At 38.6% G+C, this 13311-nt stretch overlaps 1 protein-coding gene across 3 annotated transcripts in view; it reads left to right on the top strand.

Moving 5' to 3' along the window:
- znf512b (zinc finger protein 512B) overlaps positions 1-12269 on the top strand; it is a 45191-nt gene extending 32922 nt beyond the window's left edge. For all 3 annotated transcript variants that reach the window (XM_061735970.1, XM_061735973.1, XM_061735972.1), the window contains 7 exons: positions 3240-3338; positions 3997-4140; positions 4248-4571; positions 5207-5308; positions 5483-5545; positions 6304-6402; positions 8449-12269. In XM_061735970.1, the coding sequence (XP_061591954.1) occupies positions 3240-3338; positions 3997-4140; positions 4248-4571; positions 5207-5308; positions 5483-5545; positions 6304-6402; positions 8449-8796 (1179 nt within the window). In that variant the 3' untranslated portion in view covers positions 8797-12269. The remainder of the gene's footprint in view (positions 1-3239; positions 3339-3996; positions 4141-4247; positions 4572-5206; positions 5309-5482; positions 5546-6303; positions 6403-8448) is intronic.
- The last annotated feature ends 1042 nt before the right edge of the window (positions 12270-13311 follow it).

Here is a 13311-nt window from a genome sequence, read left to right as displayed (position 1 = left end):
GGGACAGAACCAAGAGAAAATAACCAGTATTTATTTATCTATTTATCTGTTTGAAATCTGCTTCTACCTACTTCTATCTGCTAAAGAAGAAGTAGCGTATTCTTCTTTGCATTTATTTTGTCTTAGTTTTGATTGTAATTCCGGTTAGAGCGCCCCGAGCGGTGGAAGAAAAATCCACAGAATAGCCGCACCTTTGTATAAGCTGCATGGTTCAAAACCTATGAAAAAAGTAGCGGCTTATAGTCCAGAAAATACGGTATATATATATATATATATATATATATATATATATATATATATATATATATATATATATATATATATATATATACTGTTTCAGGTGTTTTTTCCTCTATAGACATGAGTACACAAAGGTCGAGTCAGGGTTCAGTGTCTTGCAGAAGGATCATTTACTGCTCCAACTACTGAGCCACTGAAAAAGCGATGTGACAGGGACGATGTTTGCTTCCAAGAATTGATTATATTTAATTGAACCACTCGTTTCTTTACTAATGACGTGTTCACTGTACCATGCTCAGTGGCTTCATGGCCAAACACCAATGTGCTTAAAGTTCCAGTGTGTAGTAGACCATGTAGGGAAATCTGGGGAAAAAAATAAATCTTTAATATTAATACTATGAATTTATAAGTGTAGTTTTAACTAGTGCTGTCAAGCGATACATTTTTTTGCGATTAATTAAGATCTGTAATTAATTAATCTAATTAATCTTTTTAAATCTCACCTAAAAATTGCTGAGAAAAGCCCTTAACTTGAGGTGTGTTCCTTTGAATTCATTACATTATTGTGGCAGATCAAAACATTGTTGCTGCTAACGTTGGCTGTGGCTGCGCTAGCGACCGGGTGCTCTGCGTTTATGTGGATAAACTCGAGCTGCTTCGGTGGTGAGCGAAGTCCTTTCCACAAAGAGCAAATATCACTCTACCTTTATCAATGGTGCCGCCGGGGCGTTTTAGAAATGTAAATCCCCCATTCACTGGGTCGACAACTTTCACATGCCCCTCCATTTTCACTTCTGTTCTCCGCTACCCCCGCTAACCCCTCTCCGCTACCATGTCTGTCCAGCTACAATGGGATCCTACCAGTTTATGCTAAACATGCCCAAACACAGTGACAGCCAATCAATGTCCACTTCAAGGTTGGACTCACTATTGTTTTCCACCCCAACCAATCAAGCACAAGAAGCACAAGAAGCCCAAACACAAATTTCAAAATAAAGGCAATAGATTAAGCGATTAAAAAACATAACACGCTAAATATGCCTGTGATTAATTAATCGCAATTAACGCGCTAAATTGACACCCCTAGTTTTAACATAAATCTAAAGATGGCATTTGGCCCATCCCTCATGACTGGATGAGGTAAACACTCATCTCGTCAACTCTGCAACCTCTTTTATATTTTAGATTGCTGATTAATCAAGTGATTGTAATGTAAAATGTACTGTATGCCACTAGATGTATATAAATCCTACACAATAAACCTTTTACAGCCGAAAGTGACTGCTTAGTGCTTATGAGGCCTTTCTGCTTCATCTTTCCTCCAAACATATCTTTAATTCCAACCAGTGTTCTTTCACACATCATCTTCAGGCCTCAGGCTTTGCTTCCAAAATACATCCTGCATGTTTAGATATGAATTACACTTTTATAATGCAGAGGCAGGAATGATTGTTTTCTGGTATCTCCTCCATAAAAGACATGTTCAAGTGTGCAGCAGAACAGTGCATCACCGCTGCGCTTCGCTAAATCTTCCTGCTTTTATTTTGCAGTCATATCAGTGTTTGAATTTGCCTTTCTAGTAAATCTATAAACATTTCAAGTTTAAACTCCACTGCTCTTTTCAACAGTAATCTTTTAATAACATGACGAACTGAGCAGTCTGCTACCGAGCAAAGAGTTTTGCTTTAGACTTGAAGCTTTCTTCCACCTTCAAGGTAGTTTAATAGTCAAGTTTTTTGTTTTTTTTTTAGCTTCGTGACAAATTGGCTTAAAAAGCTAACTGAGGGCTTGAGAATGTTATAAAAGTAAACTTTTACTTCAACTACTTTTGCTTCATTTATATTTTCTATAATTTAACAAAAAGTCTTTTTAAAAATACACTTGTTTGGCTTCAAATGGGTGGAGGGTTATTGAACAAATTTTACGACTCATTTAACTCTTCTCAGTGGCCCAGTAACTATGAGTTAACTGATGTTAATAGTGTGTGTGTGTGTGTGTGTGTGTGTGTGTGTGTGTGTGTGTGTGTGTGTGTGTGTGTGTGTGTGTGTGTGTGTGTGTGTGTGTGTGTGTGTGTGTGTGTGTGTGTGTGTGTGTGTGTGTGTGTGTGTGTGTGTCAATGTTTCTTAAAGCAGAGTCAATTTAAATAAATATGACTAGAAAAGCTTGTTTTGTCTCTGAATAGACAAAAGGCATTTTTTGTTCTTTCATTATTATAATTTCATATTTTGATTTTATTAGTATCAAAATAAGTCACTTGCAATTTTTCTCTTTTCTGAGCAAAATAGTTTGCACTTTTGTACTTTGGCTGTGATATGTTGTGTGTGCGTTAGAGTTGCCACTGACTCTCAGGTCAGGGAGTTGTCAGCGCGTGTGCAGCCCCAGTGCAGTGTGGGAACGGCATACTGGTAGACAAATCCACTGAGCTTGACATTTATGTTGCATCTCTGGAAGTGCTGCTTATTTTCTCCACCCAAATCTTTTTCTCAGTATGTGATAAAGGTATCAATAATACATGCTGCTGTAGTTTCATAGTTTCTTCCCCTGCCGGTGTAGATCACAGGTTGAGCTGCTCTGCGTTATCTCACCTGGCGGCGAGCGCTATTGTAGTTCTGCAGCCGTTATCTCCTCCTTACCTTTACAGAAACCAATTGTGTTTCCGCGTGTTGATACACAAGCACACATGTGGAGTTTGCTGCACTGGGATCCCTCAGTATGTCCCGACTTTCTCCCCTAGCCGGCACGTCTCTGCTGCCTGGCAGCCCAACCATCTGCTGATCTGGTCTTGGCTGGGTCTGACACCAGCTGACATTCAAGTGAAAATACGAGTGTGACACTTGTCATAAACATGCCTTGAGTAACAGCCTCACCATGAAATCATTTAATGGTCTTGCACAGTGTGAACACCAGAGATGGAAAACACCATTTTATTTTATTTACTAGGGATTTAAAGGTGTCGTTGTGGGACTTGATTGTGTGACAGTGTATTTGTTCCCCTGTAGCCCTCAGGGAGCGAAGGCCAGACAGCCAATGAGCATGAAGAGAGAGAAAGGCTGCGCCGAGTGCTCAAACAGATGGGAAGAATCAAGTGTCCCAGTGAGGTATGCACTTCTTCTTTCCTTCTCGTCCTTTTCCATTTTCTCGTCTCTCATTCTGTACTACTCTGCCTTTTGTCCTTCAATCCCACATTTCTCAGGAGTTCTGTCTTTCACGTCACATTTATCTCTCTCCTCATCTGCCAGTTTTGATTTGGTTCCTTTCTTTTCCTAAGGCCCCATTTTCTGAGTCTGCCTCATTTTACCTCTCTTTTTTTTGTTTTATATGGCATGTTTTTGACATGTTGCCCAATACCACATCAACAGTGTGTTACCATTACTCACACTAGACTGTAAAAGGCAGAGAAAGGAAGAAAAATAGCTGCATAAAACAGCCTCTCCTGTGACATATTTTCACACTGACAAATATGCATCGTCCTCTGGTTTTCTCTGTCTTTTCACCATCAAATGCAAAATATTGACCAAATGCAGCAGTATTGTTCCAATTTCCCAGATTCTTGCTTAATCTGTGCTTTTATTCTGTCTTATTTCTTTTACTGGTGCCACACAACCACACAAACATTTTCTGTGCACACTCGCACAAACACACGTATATGTATAGGGGTGTTCAGCTCACTTTTCAAGTATTATGGGCTACCAGTATCACCAGCAGCGTTGTGGAAGAGAGTTTTCTGATGAAGAGAAGCCTGTGTTTCTGTGCCAGCACTGTGGAAAAAATTACCGCTCCAAGGCAGGAAGAGACTACCACGTACGCACCGAACATTCCCCGACTATCAACACGAGCATAACAGCTACAGCCACCAATGACGACATCACGGACACCAACAACAATACTGGCAAGGAGAGGGTAAGATTATCTCAGGGAAAGCTATGAGAAAATACAATGTTAATAAGCATATGTATCCAAATGTTCCTCACATTTTCCACTTAAAAGATGTCTTGCTGCTTCTCCAGATGGTCTCTGAGGAGTATCCAACAGGAGGAAGAAAGAGGGAGCAAAGCCATCCTGAGAGGAAGGACTGGCAGGAGAGAGCATCACTCAGCCAGCCTCAGGAGCAGGAGCTGGACAGAAAGAAAGAGAAGCAGCAAGATAAAGAAAAGCCAGCACAAATGGACAGCCATGCGGAGGATTTCGAAAGGACCCCCAGTGGCAGAGTGAGGCGGCGGTCAGCGCAGGTGGCAGTTTTCCACCTTCAGGAGATAGCAGAGGATGAACTGGCTAAAGACTGGGGCACCAAGCGGCGCATCAAGGATGACCTGGTGCCTGACAGCAAGAGGGTGAGGATGCATTGAGTTAGGGCTGTGTGATTAATCGATTTTAAATCTAAATCGGATTTATTAATCAAAATCGATGTTAAAAAAGGAAAATCGGAAAATCGATGTTCCTTTTTTGCAGCTGGCTGCATTACAGACAGAGCTCGTCTAGTCATCTTTGTTTGGTCAAGAAAATTGTAAATGTTGTCACTTTACTAAACTCAAGGAGGATTTACAGTATCTTTCAATTGCACTTCATTCCCAATAGGGAAATTTGTTTGCTATTTTTCTTTAAAAATAAAGATAAAATATTTTAAACAATTTATTCCATTGTCTTTTGTAGTTTTACCAAAAAAATCGAAATCGAAATCGAAAATCGAGTTTTCAGAGAAAAAAATCAGGATTTTATTTTTGTCCAAAATCGCCCAGCCCTACATTGAGTACATGATGCACATTCTTATCATCCTGTAGAGACGATCGCCGTGGACACAGAATAGCACAGGTCAAAATGTCCCATACAGGCAGTCAGTGTTGGGTACTGTAAGAAGGCAGAGACCCTGACAGGATTACACTGTGATACAAATCTTAGAGAAACCTTCTACATAATTGAAATGATGGTACTACTAATAATGCTAATGTAAATCTTCTCTTTTGTGAAGTTAAACTACACTCGTCCTGGCCTCCCCAACTTCAGCCCAGAGCTACTGGAGTCTTGGAAGAACCAAGTCAAGGAGAAGGGCTTCATCTGCTGCACAAATGCAGTGAGAAACTTCACTATTTTAACTTTTTACCATACCCAGAATATTATTCTCTATGTTTGAAAGAAATGTTTAGATTTTGCTTTGACGGTGAGCACTAGATTTATAGTAATGATGAAGATTCTACTGTAATTGGGGTAAATTTGATGATTTGTTGTTTATTTTGCTTTGTTGAAGAATTGTGAAGCGGTCTACTCCAGTGTGTCCGGACTAAAGGCCCACCTCATCAACTGCAGCCAGGTACAAACGAGCATGTGCTGCAAATCCAACAACCTGATTACATTTATCATTGCAGGCCTTGTTGATAAACCTAAAAACAATTATTGACTCATAACATGCCATGTTTATCAGTATTTTCTGTTTTTCATGCCAACAATTATTATTTTGATATTAATAGTATATGCCACTTTTTTATGGCATTTCCTCTCTTCTACTGCATCTACCAGCAGATTATGTGTCCAACTCTTTGATAGATGTAACATTAATTGCTTTGTTGGAAAAAGAAATGGATAAAAGAGAGCACACAGCTACATCAGCTCTGGGGTAAACTGAGTTCAGATGATGTTAGTGTGAAAACTCAAATAAAAAGAATGTCTTAAAAAAAATTGTCAGTATTAATTGAAAAGTTCATTTGTTTCATATTTGAGCCATTGTAACTATAAAATATGTACCGTAATAAGAAAAAGAAAGAAATTGCCTCTGCAACCAGCCTGCACTGTATTTATGCAATAGAAATCAAAGCAACAGTATATAAACAAAAAAAAAACAAGAAAAAACTTGAGAAAGTTCAAATTAACCTGAAAACTTAAATATTTAAATGGAGTTGATCAGAAGTACCTCCTGTAGCGGTCTGTGTTGCTGCAGATCAGAGGAAACCGCTGACTGAGGACACTCTGTTACTAAATCACTGTTGTGAAGCGGAAGCTCAGACTTGTCCAGTATGTTTTTTAGATGGGTTATGTATTTGTTTCTTGTCTTTCTCTGTTTGTGTTTCACAGGGAGGTGGAGAAATGGGAAAGTACACCTGTTTGATCTGTCAGAAGGAGTTCAGCTCAGAGAGCGGCGTCAAGTACCACATTAGTAAGACGCACTCGCAGGTGAGTCTCTTCGCTGGAAACTTCACCAATAGACATAAAACACAGGCCTTGATTTCATTAAATCCCTTTTCAGACATGGATTTCTTTCCATTCATGTGACGGCAGCATGAAGGTGTCAAGTAAATGCTGGTGCTTTTCTGTGAAAAGTCGCAGATGCCACTTTAAACAGCACCGTTTTGGATGACATTCAGTCATGTTGCGTAGATATTCGCAGTCATTGGCTGTGTCTAAATTTTGCATTTGATCTGCTTTTCAGAAGAATAAAACAGCACCTGGGTCTAAAAATTGCCATGAGTAGATTTTCACAACACATGGACCAAGAGAAAAAAAATATTATAATTATATTATATATTATATAAATATAGTTGGTAAAAACAGAGAAATCTCAAAAGGGGGAAAAAATGACATACAGATATGGGCTGGGTAATGCGTTAGGAACTGAAGTATGCCACATCTTTTGATGGAAATTGAAAATTATCAACCTACAGATGGCTGAATTAAAAAAGACCCCGAAAATCAAAGTGGAAAAAAAATTATCCGGCAGGCTTGTCCATTTTACCCAAATTTCATTGCAGAAACTCAAAATGGTGCTCAGTAGTTTTTATGTCCCCCGTGTGCTTGAATACATGTCTGACAATGTCAGGGCATGGTCCTAATGAGACGACAGATGGAGTATCTGCTCCCAGACCGGGCTGCCCCCCCCGACCATCAGTAACCCACCCCCTACCTGATCATGCTGAACGATGTCAGAGGCAGCAACTTTCTCCCGGGCTTCTCCAGACACTTTCACATCTGTTGCATGTGCTCAGGGTGAACTTGCGTTCATCTGTGACAGCACAGGGCGCCGGTGGCAGACCTGCCAATGGTGGGGTTTTATGACAAATGCCAAACGAGCCCCACAGTACCAGGCAGTGGGCACAGGGTCCCCTAGAGGACTCTGGCCACCCTCAGGAAAACTACTTCTGATTATTTGGTCAGATATTCACAGCAGTAGCCTGCTGGAGGTGATGTAGGGCTGTGGCAGTGCTCTCCTTGCTACTGAACATGCTGCTGCTGATGGTTTAACCTATGACCCTGTCCAGCTCTTAGAGTAACTGTCTGTCTCCTGGACTCTCCGTCAGTCCTCCTACTAGTGTGCTGCGAGACACAGCAAAGCTTCTGACAATGTCATGTACTGATGTCCCATGGTGGAGGATGTGGACCTGTGTAACGTCTGTAATGTTCCAGGTATCTCCTCATTTTACCAGTGGGGAGACTGATCCTAGCCAAAAGCAGACTAGTGAAAAACAGTCAGAAAAGATGAGGAAGGAAATAATGTCAGTGAACTATTACTGTTTTGGGTGGTTGTCTCATTGTTGTTCCTTGAGAGTACCTCTTGTTATTTTCATCAACAGCATATGCCAAATAAACGATGGAAGCAAATCAACTATGAAGCGATTTGAATTAAGTACTTTTACTCTGTCTTGACATGTTAACATTTGCTGGAGTGTCATGTTACCGCAGCTGTTAGAAACTAAAAAGTGTTGTATTGTTATACAAAACACAGTAAAGTCAGAACCAAACCTGAGTTCATATTTGAAAAAAATAATGGATTAACTTTCACATGCACGCTATCTGTTGGTCTTAGTATTTATGATTTATTTAAATTCCTCACGACACTCCAGTTGATGGTTATCAGCTTAGTCCCACTTAAATCTTACTGCAGATTTAGTGTTTCCCGGCAGCTCTCTTGAACTCACAGTAGTAGAGAACATCACAGCACAGCCACAACATCGTACCACTTTTTTTTCCTCTTCAGAGTCTGTAAAGCACTTAATTATGATGTAACATGTAAACTTGTATTTTCAATGTAATATTTTTACACGGCACAATTCTAATCTTTAGAAACCGCAGTTTCTGTCAGGTGCTCTGAATTATGTTCAAGCATGAATAGAGTGCATGATATTAGGAAATTCAGACAGTTGGATGCCTGCAGCTGTGTCCTCTTCAGATCCTGAGTTGATCAGTGTGCGTGTTTGTCTTTGTGTGTGTGTCTGTTTTCTCAAGAACTGGTTCCGTGCAGCAGCCAGCCAAGTGGCGTCTAGTAACAAGAATAGAGTGCTGGAGAACGACGGCATCAGAGGTGAGGTGAGGAACGGTGCCACCACCGGTAGGAAGAGGGGTCGCAAGCCGAAAGAGCGCCCCCTTATGGATACACCACTTCCAACAAAAACTGAAGCACTTACGATGACTCAAAACTCTACAACCCCTACAGGGACGCCTCCCCCTGGCACGGCACAGTCCTCAGGCGTGATTCCTGAGCAAATAGACAGTGATAGTCCATGCCACAATAGACAGCCTGTGCCCTCCACCACCAGACGCAGCAAACCCAAGAGGCTGTCTTTGTTAGAGTAGCTCTGCTCTCGTCCACCCTGGAGCCCGAGAGGAGAGAGAGGATCTTTACTAGAAATGTTACACCGGAAGCTGAAAGGCCCGTCTGACGTCACAAGGACTTGGCACTGAGAAGAAAGCCAAACCAACCATTGAGACGTAAAGGATTTAATCCAGTCTTTTAATCTTGGTTTGAGACTACGGAGTTTATGTGCACTGGTATAAACAATAATCTCAACTGTAGTGTTTTATTTCTCCATTCCACTTTGTCCAATTTCTAAGTTACTCAGTTTCAGTTTCTGTGCTCACAGCAGGGTTATAAGTAGTAATCAAAGTACAGACCTTAACATGGATCACTTTTTTTTAACAGAGGTAGTATTCTACATTAATGAAGATTATTTTTATTTCTTTGTGAAATTCATGTTGTGTTTGAGAGGTTTTAAAAAGGAAATTTTATTAGCACGGTGAAGTCCTTTAATAATAGCTAGTGTTTTCCATTTTTCACAGATATATTATATGGTGTACATAAACAGTATCTATATGTCTATATATTCAAAGCAATGATGCATTTCTCATTTTCAACCCTGACATGTTAAATTGGATCAGAAGCAGTCAGGATTTTTGCAGTGTGCTGTAGTACAATGTTGTTTGAATATTACTTTTACTTTTTTTTTTCTTTTTTTTTTTTTTTTTTTTTTACTTTTCACGTTTTCTGTAAGCAAATGTCATGTAAGCTAAGATACTGGTCAGTTGTCAATCATGTCCCACACCTTTTCCGCATCTGTCCCTCCAGTGAAGTTTACTTTGACATAATGATGAAAGGTATCCACTTTGACAGCCATAACCACGACTTAAAAGATCATTTCAACAGTTTTACACTGAAATTGATGAGTTGAATTCCCTCAATAGTGATCATTTGGAATTTTGATTCAGTTATACTTAATGGGACATTGTTGAATTAATTTTAAACAGAAAAAAAGTAGAAGCCTTCTGAGAGAGATCGGGGAAAACTAAATATTTGGTAGAAAGAGGTTTTTTTTGTGAAACTTGTTACACCGTTGCAGCACAATCAAATGATACGAGATCATTTTGAAGGCCATCTCAGATTGGCCACTGCTTTACCTTGAGCTGAGAAGAGAATAGAAATGCTATCTTTTATAGAGAGGTTGAGGAGAATTATCGTTTATTAAACAGAAAAATTGCAATTTTAAGTTTCACAGAGAATAATGCATATGGATAATTTCCTGCAAGCTTAAAGTTATCGCCTTGCACTTTAACCCTTGACCCTTATCGCTCCTCCGTCTTTTTGCACTCCGGGAGTATTCAACCTCACTGACATAGGGGAATGGGAATATTTTACTCTGATGGGAAGCTAGAGGAAAACAGCATGGTTAACTCTTTCTGTAAAATATCCAACATGACTGTAACTATGAATCACCCCAGAAAGCCATAACTGGTCTAATTTAAGTGTGCTCTGGCACCTAATGTTAGTTTAGCTTCAGATTTCTAAAATATAAAATTACTTAATCACTTAAGATGAGAGAATATTTTCACTTTGATGTGTACTTTAAATAAATACTTGAATCCACAGTTGTAACAATAATTTGAGCTAATGAAAACTCCATAAATGTTTGATTTATATGTTCGATTTATGTCCATAAAGTAATGACTTGCTTGCTTAATAAGAAAAAAAGGCAGAACTTTAATCTATTTTATATTCTACTGTGTATATTACCAAGGTAGCAATCTGATAGCTTTGGATAAAATTGTGATGTGGCGATATTCTAGTGAGGTGCTTTACTTGCCACTCTACCTTAAGGACCTGAGACAACTCACGAGAGTCTACTCCTCCATCCTGCCATCTTCTCCTTGCTGGCAAGTTGTCTGAATTTTGCATCAGTCTTCAAAGTCATCATCAAAAATCAAACACTGATGTCAGCGGATCATTTTCAAGAAACAGTGAATCTGAAATGTGAGTGTGTGTGTGTGTGTGTGTGTGCGTGTGTGTGTGCGTGTATGTGTGTGTGTGTGTGTGGCAGACGGTTTCCTACGCCGTGAATTTTTATAACGTACCGCAAAGATTCAATCTGGATTCCTCCATTACCAATCAGACGATGGAGTTTATTCAGGTGCGGATGATTATGCACTTGCTTCTGTCAGTGGCATGATAGACGTCCCATCTTCTACCGAGGTTCAGTCGGGGGGGAAAAAAGGCATCATTTGGATGAGCACTGATTGGTCCACGGACCTGTTTGAAACGAGTTGTCCAGACCTTGTGTGTGTTTGTGTGGGTGTGTGCGTGTGTGTACTAAGCAGTTAGCACCTTTGTAATGACTGGACGTCAGATATGGTGACACTTTGGTTGAGTGTAATGCTGTAGCACAGAATCAGTTCGTCAGCTGCTTATTTCTCGTTTCATTAACGACGTCACATTGACTGTGTTTACCTGACAAGCTTTGGTGTTGCAATATGATAGTTTAGCACTGCTTTTAACAGTGGGTATTTTATATCTTATCACACCCTTTACTATCTGTCTTCCTACGACGTGGAAAACGCATATCTATCCCACAGTATGAGCTAACTGCGACATGTTTAGAGAGTACAGCAATACTCCATATTTAGCTGGTTTTGTTGGCTTGCTAAGATTTTGATATTGATGTGTCTTCTCAGAATTGTATGGCTCTTTTTTTTTTTTTACTCCCTTTTCTTTTGTTTGTTTGTTTTGAAAATGCTTTTTACATGTTATAAATTCTACATGACAAAAGTAGAGAAAAAAAATAATTTGTAGACCACAACAAACTTTGCAGGCCTGTCTGTGGGCATATGTTGGCATACACTGTTATTTTATCCATTTTAATGATGCACATACAGTAAATTTAGCTTTTTTCAGTACATGATGGCAAACACAGAGTCCTTTATTACTATCTATTGAATACTGGACGACAAGGCATATGTATGTGTGTTTGTTTCTGTATTTAGTGCACTTATAACATGAAATAGGCTTGAAATAGGAGTGTTTTTTGGAGCTTTCTAGTTACCTGGACTGTGTGTGGTGTGACTTTTGTACCTGGGGAAACATGAGGCTCAAGCGTCTTCCCTCTGTCAGCAATCTTATTTACAAAAACCCAGATTTATCCTTTGGAATCTCCCTTAGACGCCCTAAGAATTTGACTTGTTTTATTTGGACGACAGTGGTTTGTTTTGTATGCTACCTACTTGAAACGCAGGAAATGGGATCCAGTCATTGTGATTTAACTTTTGAGAGTTTTATGAGATGATGTTGCAGCTCTAAAATGTTTATAATACATAGATAAAAGATAAAATGAGACTAATGATGTATTTAAATTTCCATATCTGAAATTAAGTTGTATAGTATCTAACATTTGAGGAATAAACACCTCTTTTGCGTCTGAACTGTTACAATTTTTCTCCCAGACTTGTTGTATTACCTGTGCATTAGTATCCCTCAACTAATTAATAAAAGTTTGTTGACTAAACCTTGTGTTGTCTGTTGTCTCTTGAGCATTTATGAGTCATTTCTGTCTGCACAAGGGATTATATATGGATGCAATGCACTTTTCCTTGGTTTAAAACCTTCATGCTAGAAAGAAACTTAAATATGATTATTACTGACAGTTTAGCTTCAAATTTTTACTTTTTGTATACAGTACTGCAAATTGTCTCAATGTTTGCATTTTGCATGCTGCATTTTCATTACACTCTTATTCCATTACAAACAATAACAAAATATTATCCAAATTTTTAGCAATTGAAAGAAAAATTGGAAAATAAAACTGGACAATAAATCTCTTTTAAACTTACCTACAATTTATAATTTTTCTTTCGAAGATGAAGACTTGAAAAATTCAGGTGGAAAAAATCGAACTTAAAGAAGAAAAAAACTGGGAAGGATCCTGCTCCTTCCTGTTTATTGTCCAATAGTACAGGAGCTGCACCAAGAACGGCAGTCCTCCTCATTTGCATAATAAGGCAGAAATAGACAAGGTAAAGTAAAGAGAGGAGACAAGGGAATATAAAAAAAAGAAATGCATGTATAAGGAAAAGGAAAAACTATATGTATATATATACATATATATATATATATATATATATATATATATATATATATATATATATATATATATATATATATATATATATTTCTGCTTTTATTTCTAATTAAGTCAGTTTTGGTCCTCCATAATAATGCATGTGTTACGACATTATAACTTGTACAAGTACACAGCTCTGATGTCTCTTTTGATGGAGCAAATGGACTAATTTTAACCACCACCATTACTGAAATAAATCAAACTATGTGATTATTTTGTTTGAATCAAGATTAAAATTAAGCGTCTATTTTCATCCATCATTTTTCGATATAGTTTGCTACTGATTCCAGGGAAGATGGAGTATATTCCTTCAAATGTCATTTGGATACTCAGCCAATTACATTTGAATGAATATATTTCTTTTTTTTTTTTTTTTTTTTTTTTTTTTTTTCTTTTTTTTTTTTTCCGCTGCCAATCCAGGAAGCAG

The sequence above is a fragment of the Cololabis saira genome, chromosome 12, assembly GCF_033807715.1.
Source record: "Cololabis saira isolate AMF1-May2022 chromosome 12, fColSai1.1, whole genome shotgun sequence".
Taxonomy (NCBI): Eukaryota; Metazoa; Chordata; class Actinopteri; order Beloniformes; family Belonidae; genus Cololabis; species Cololabis saira.
Note: the sequence above shows the minus strand (reverse complement) of the source record. Positions and strands in the feature narration are given on the sequence as shown.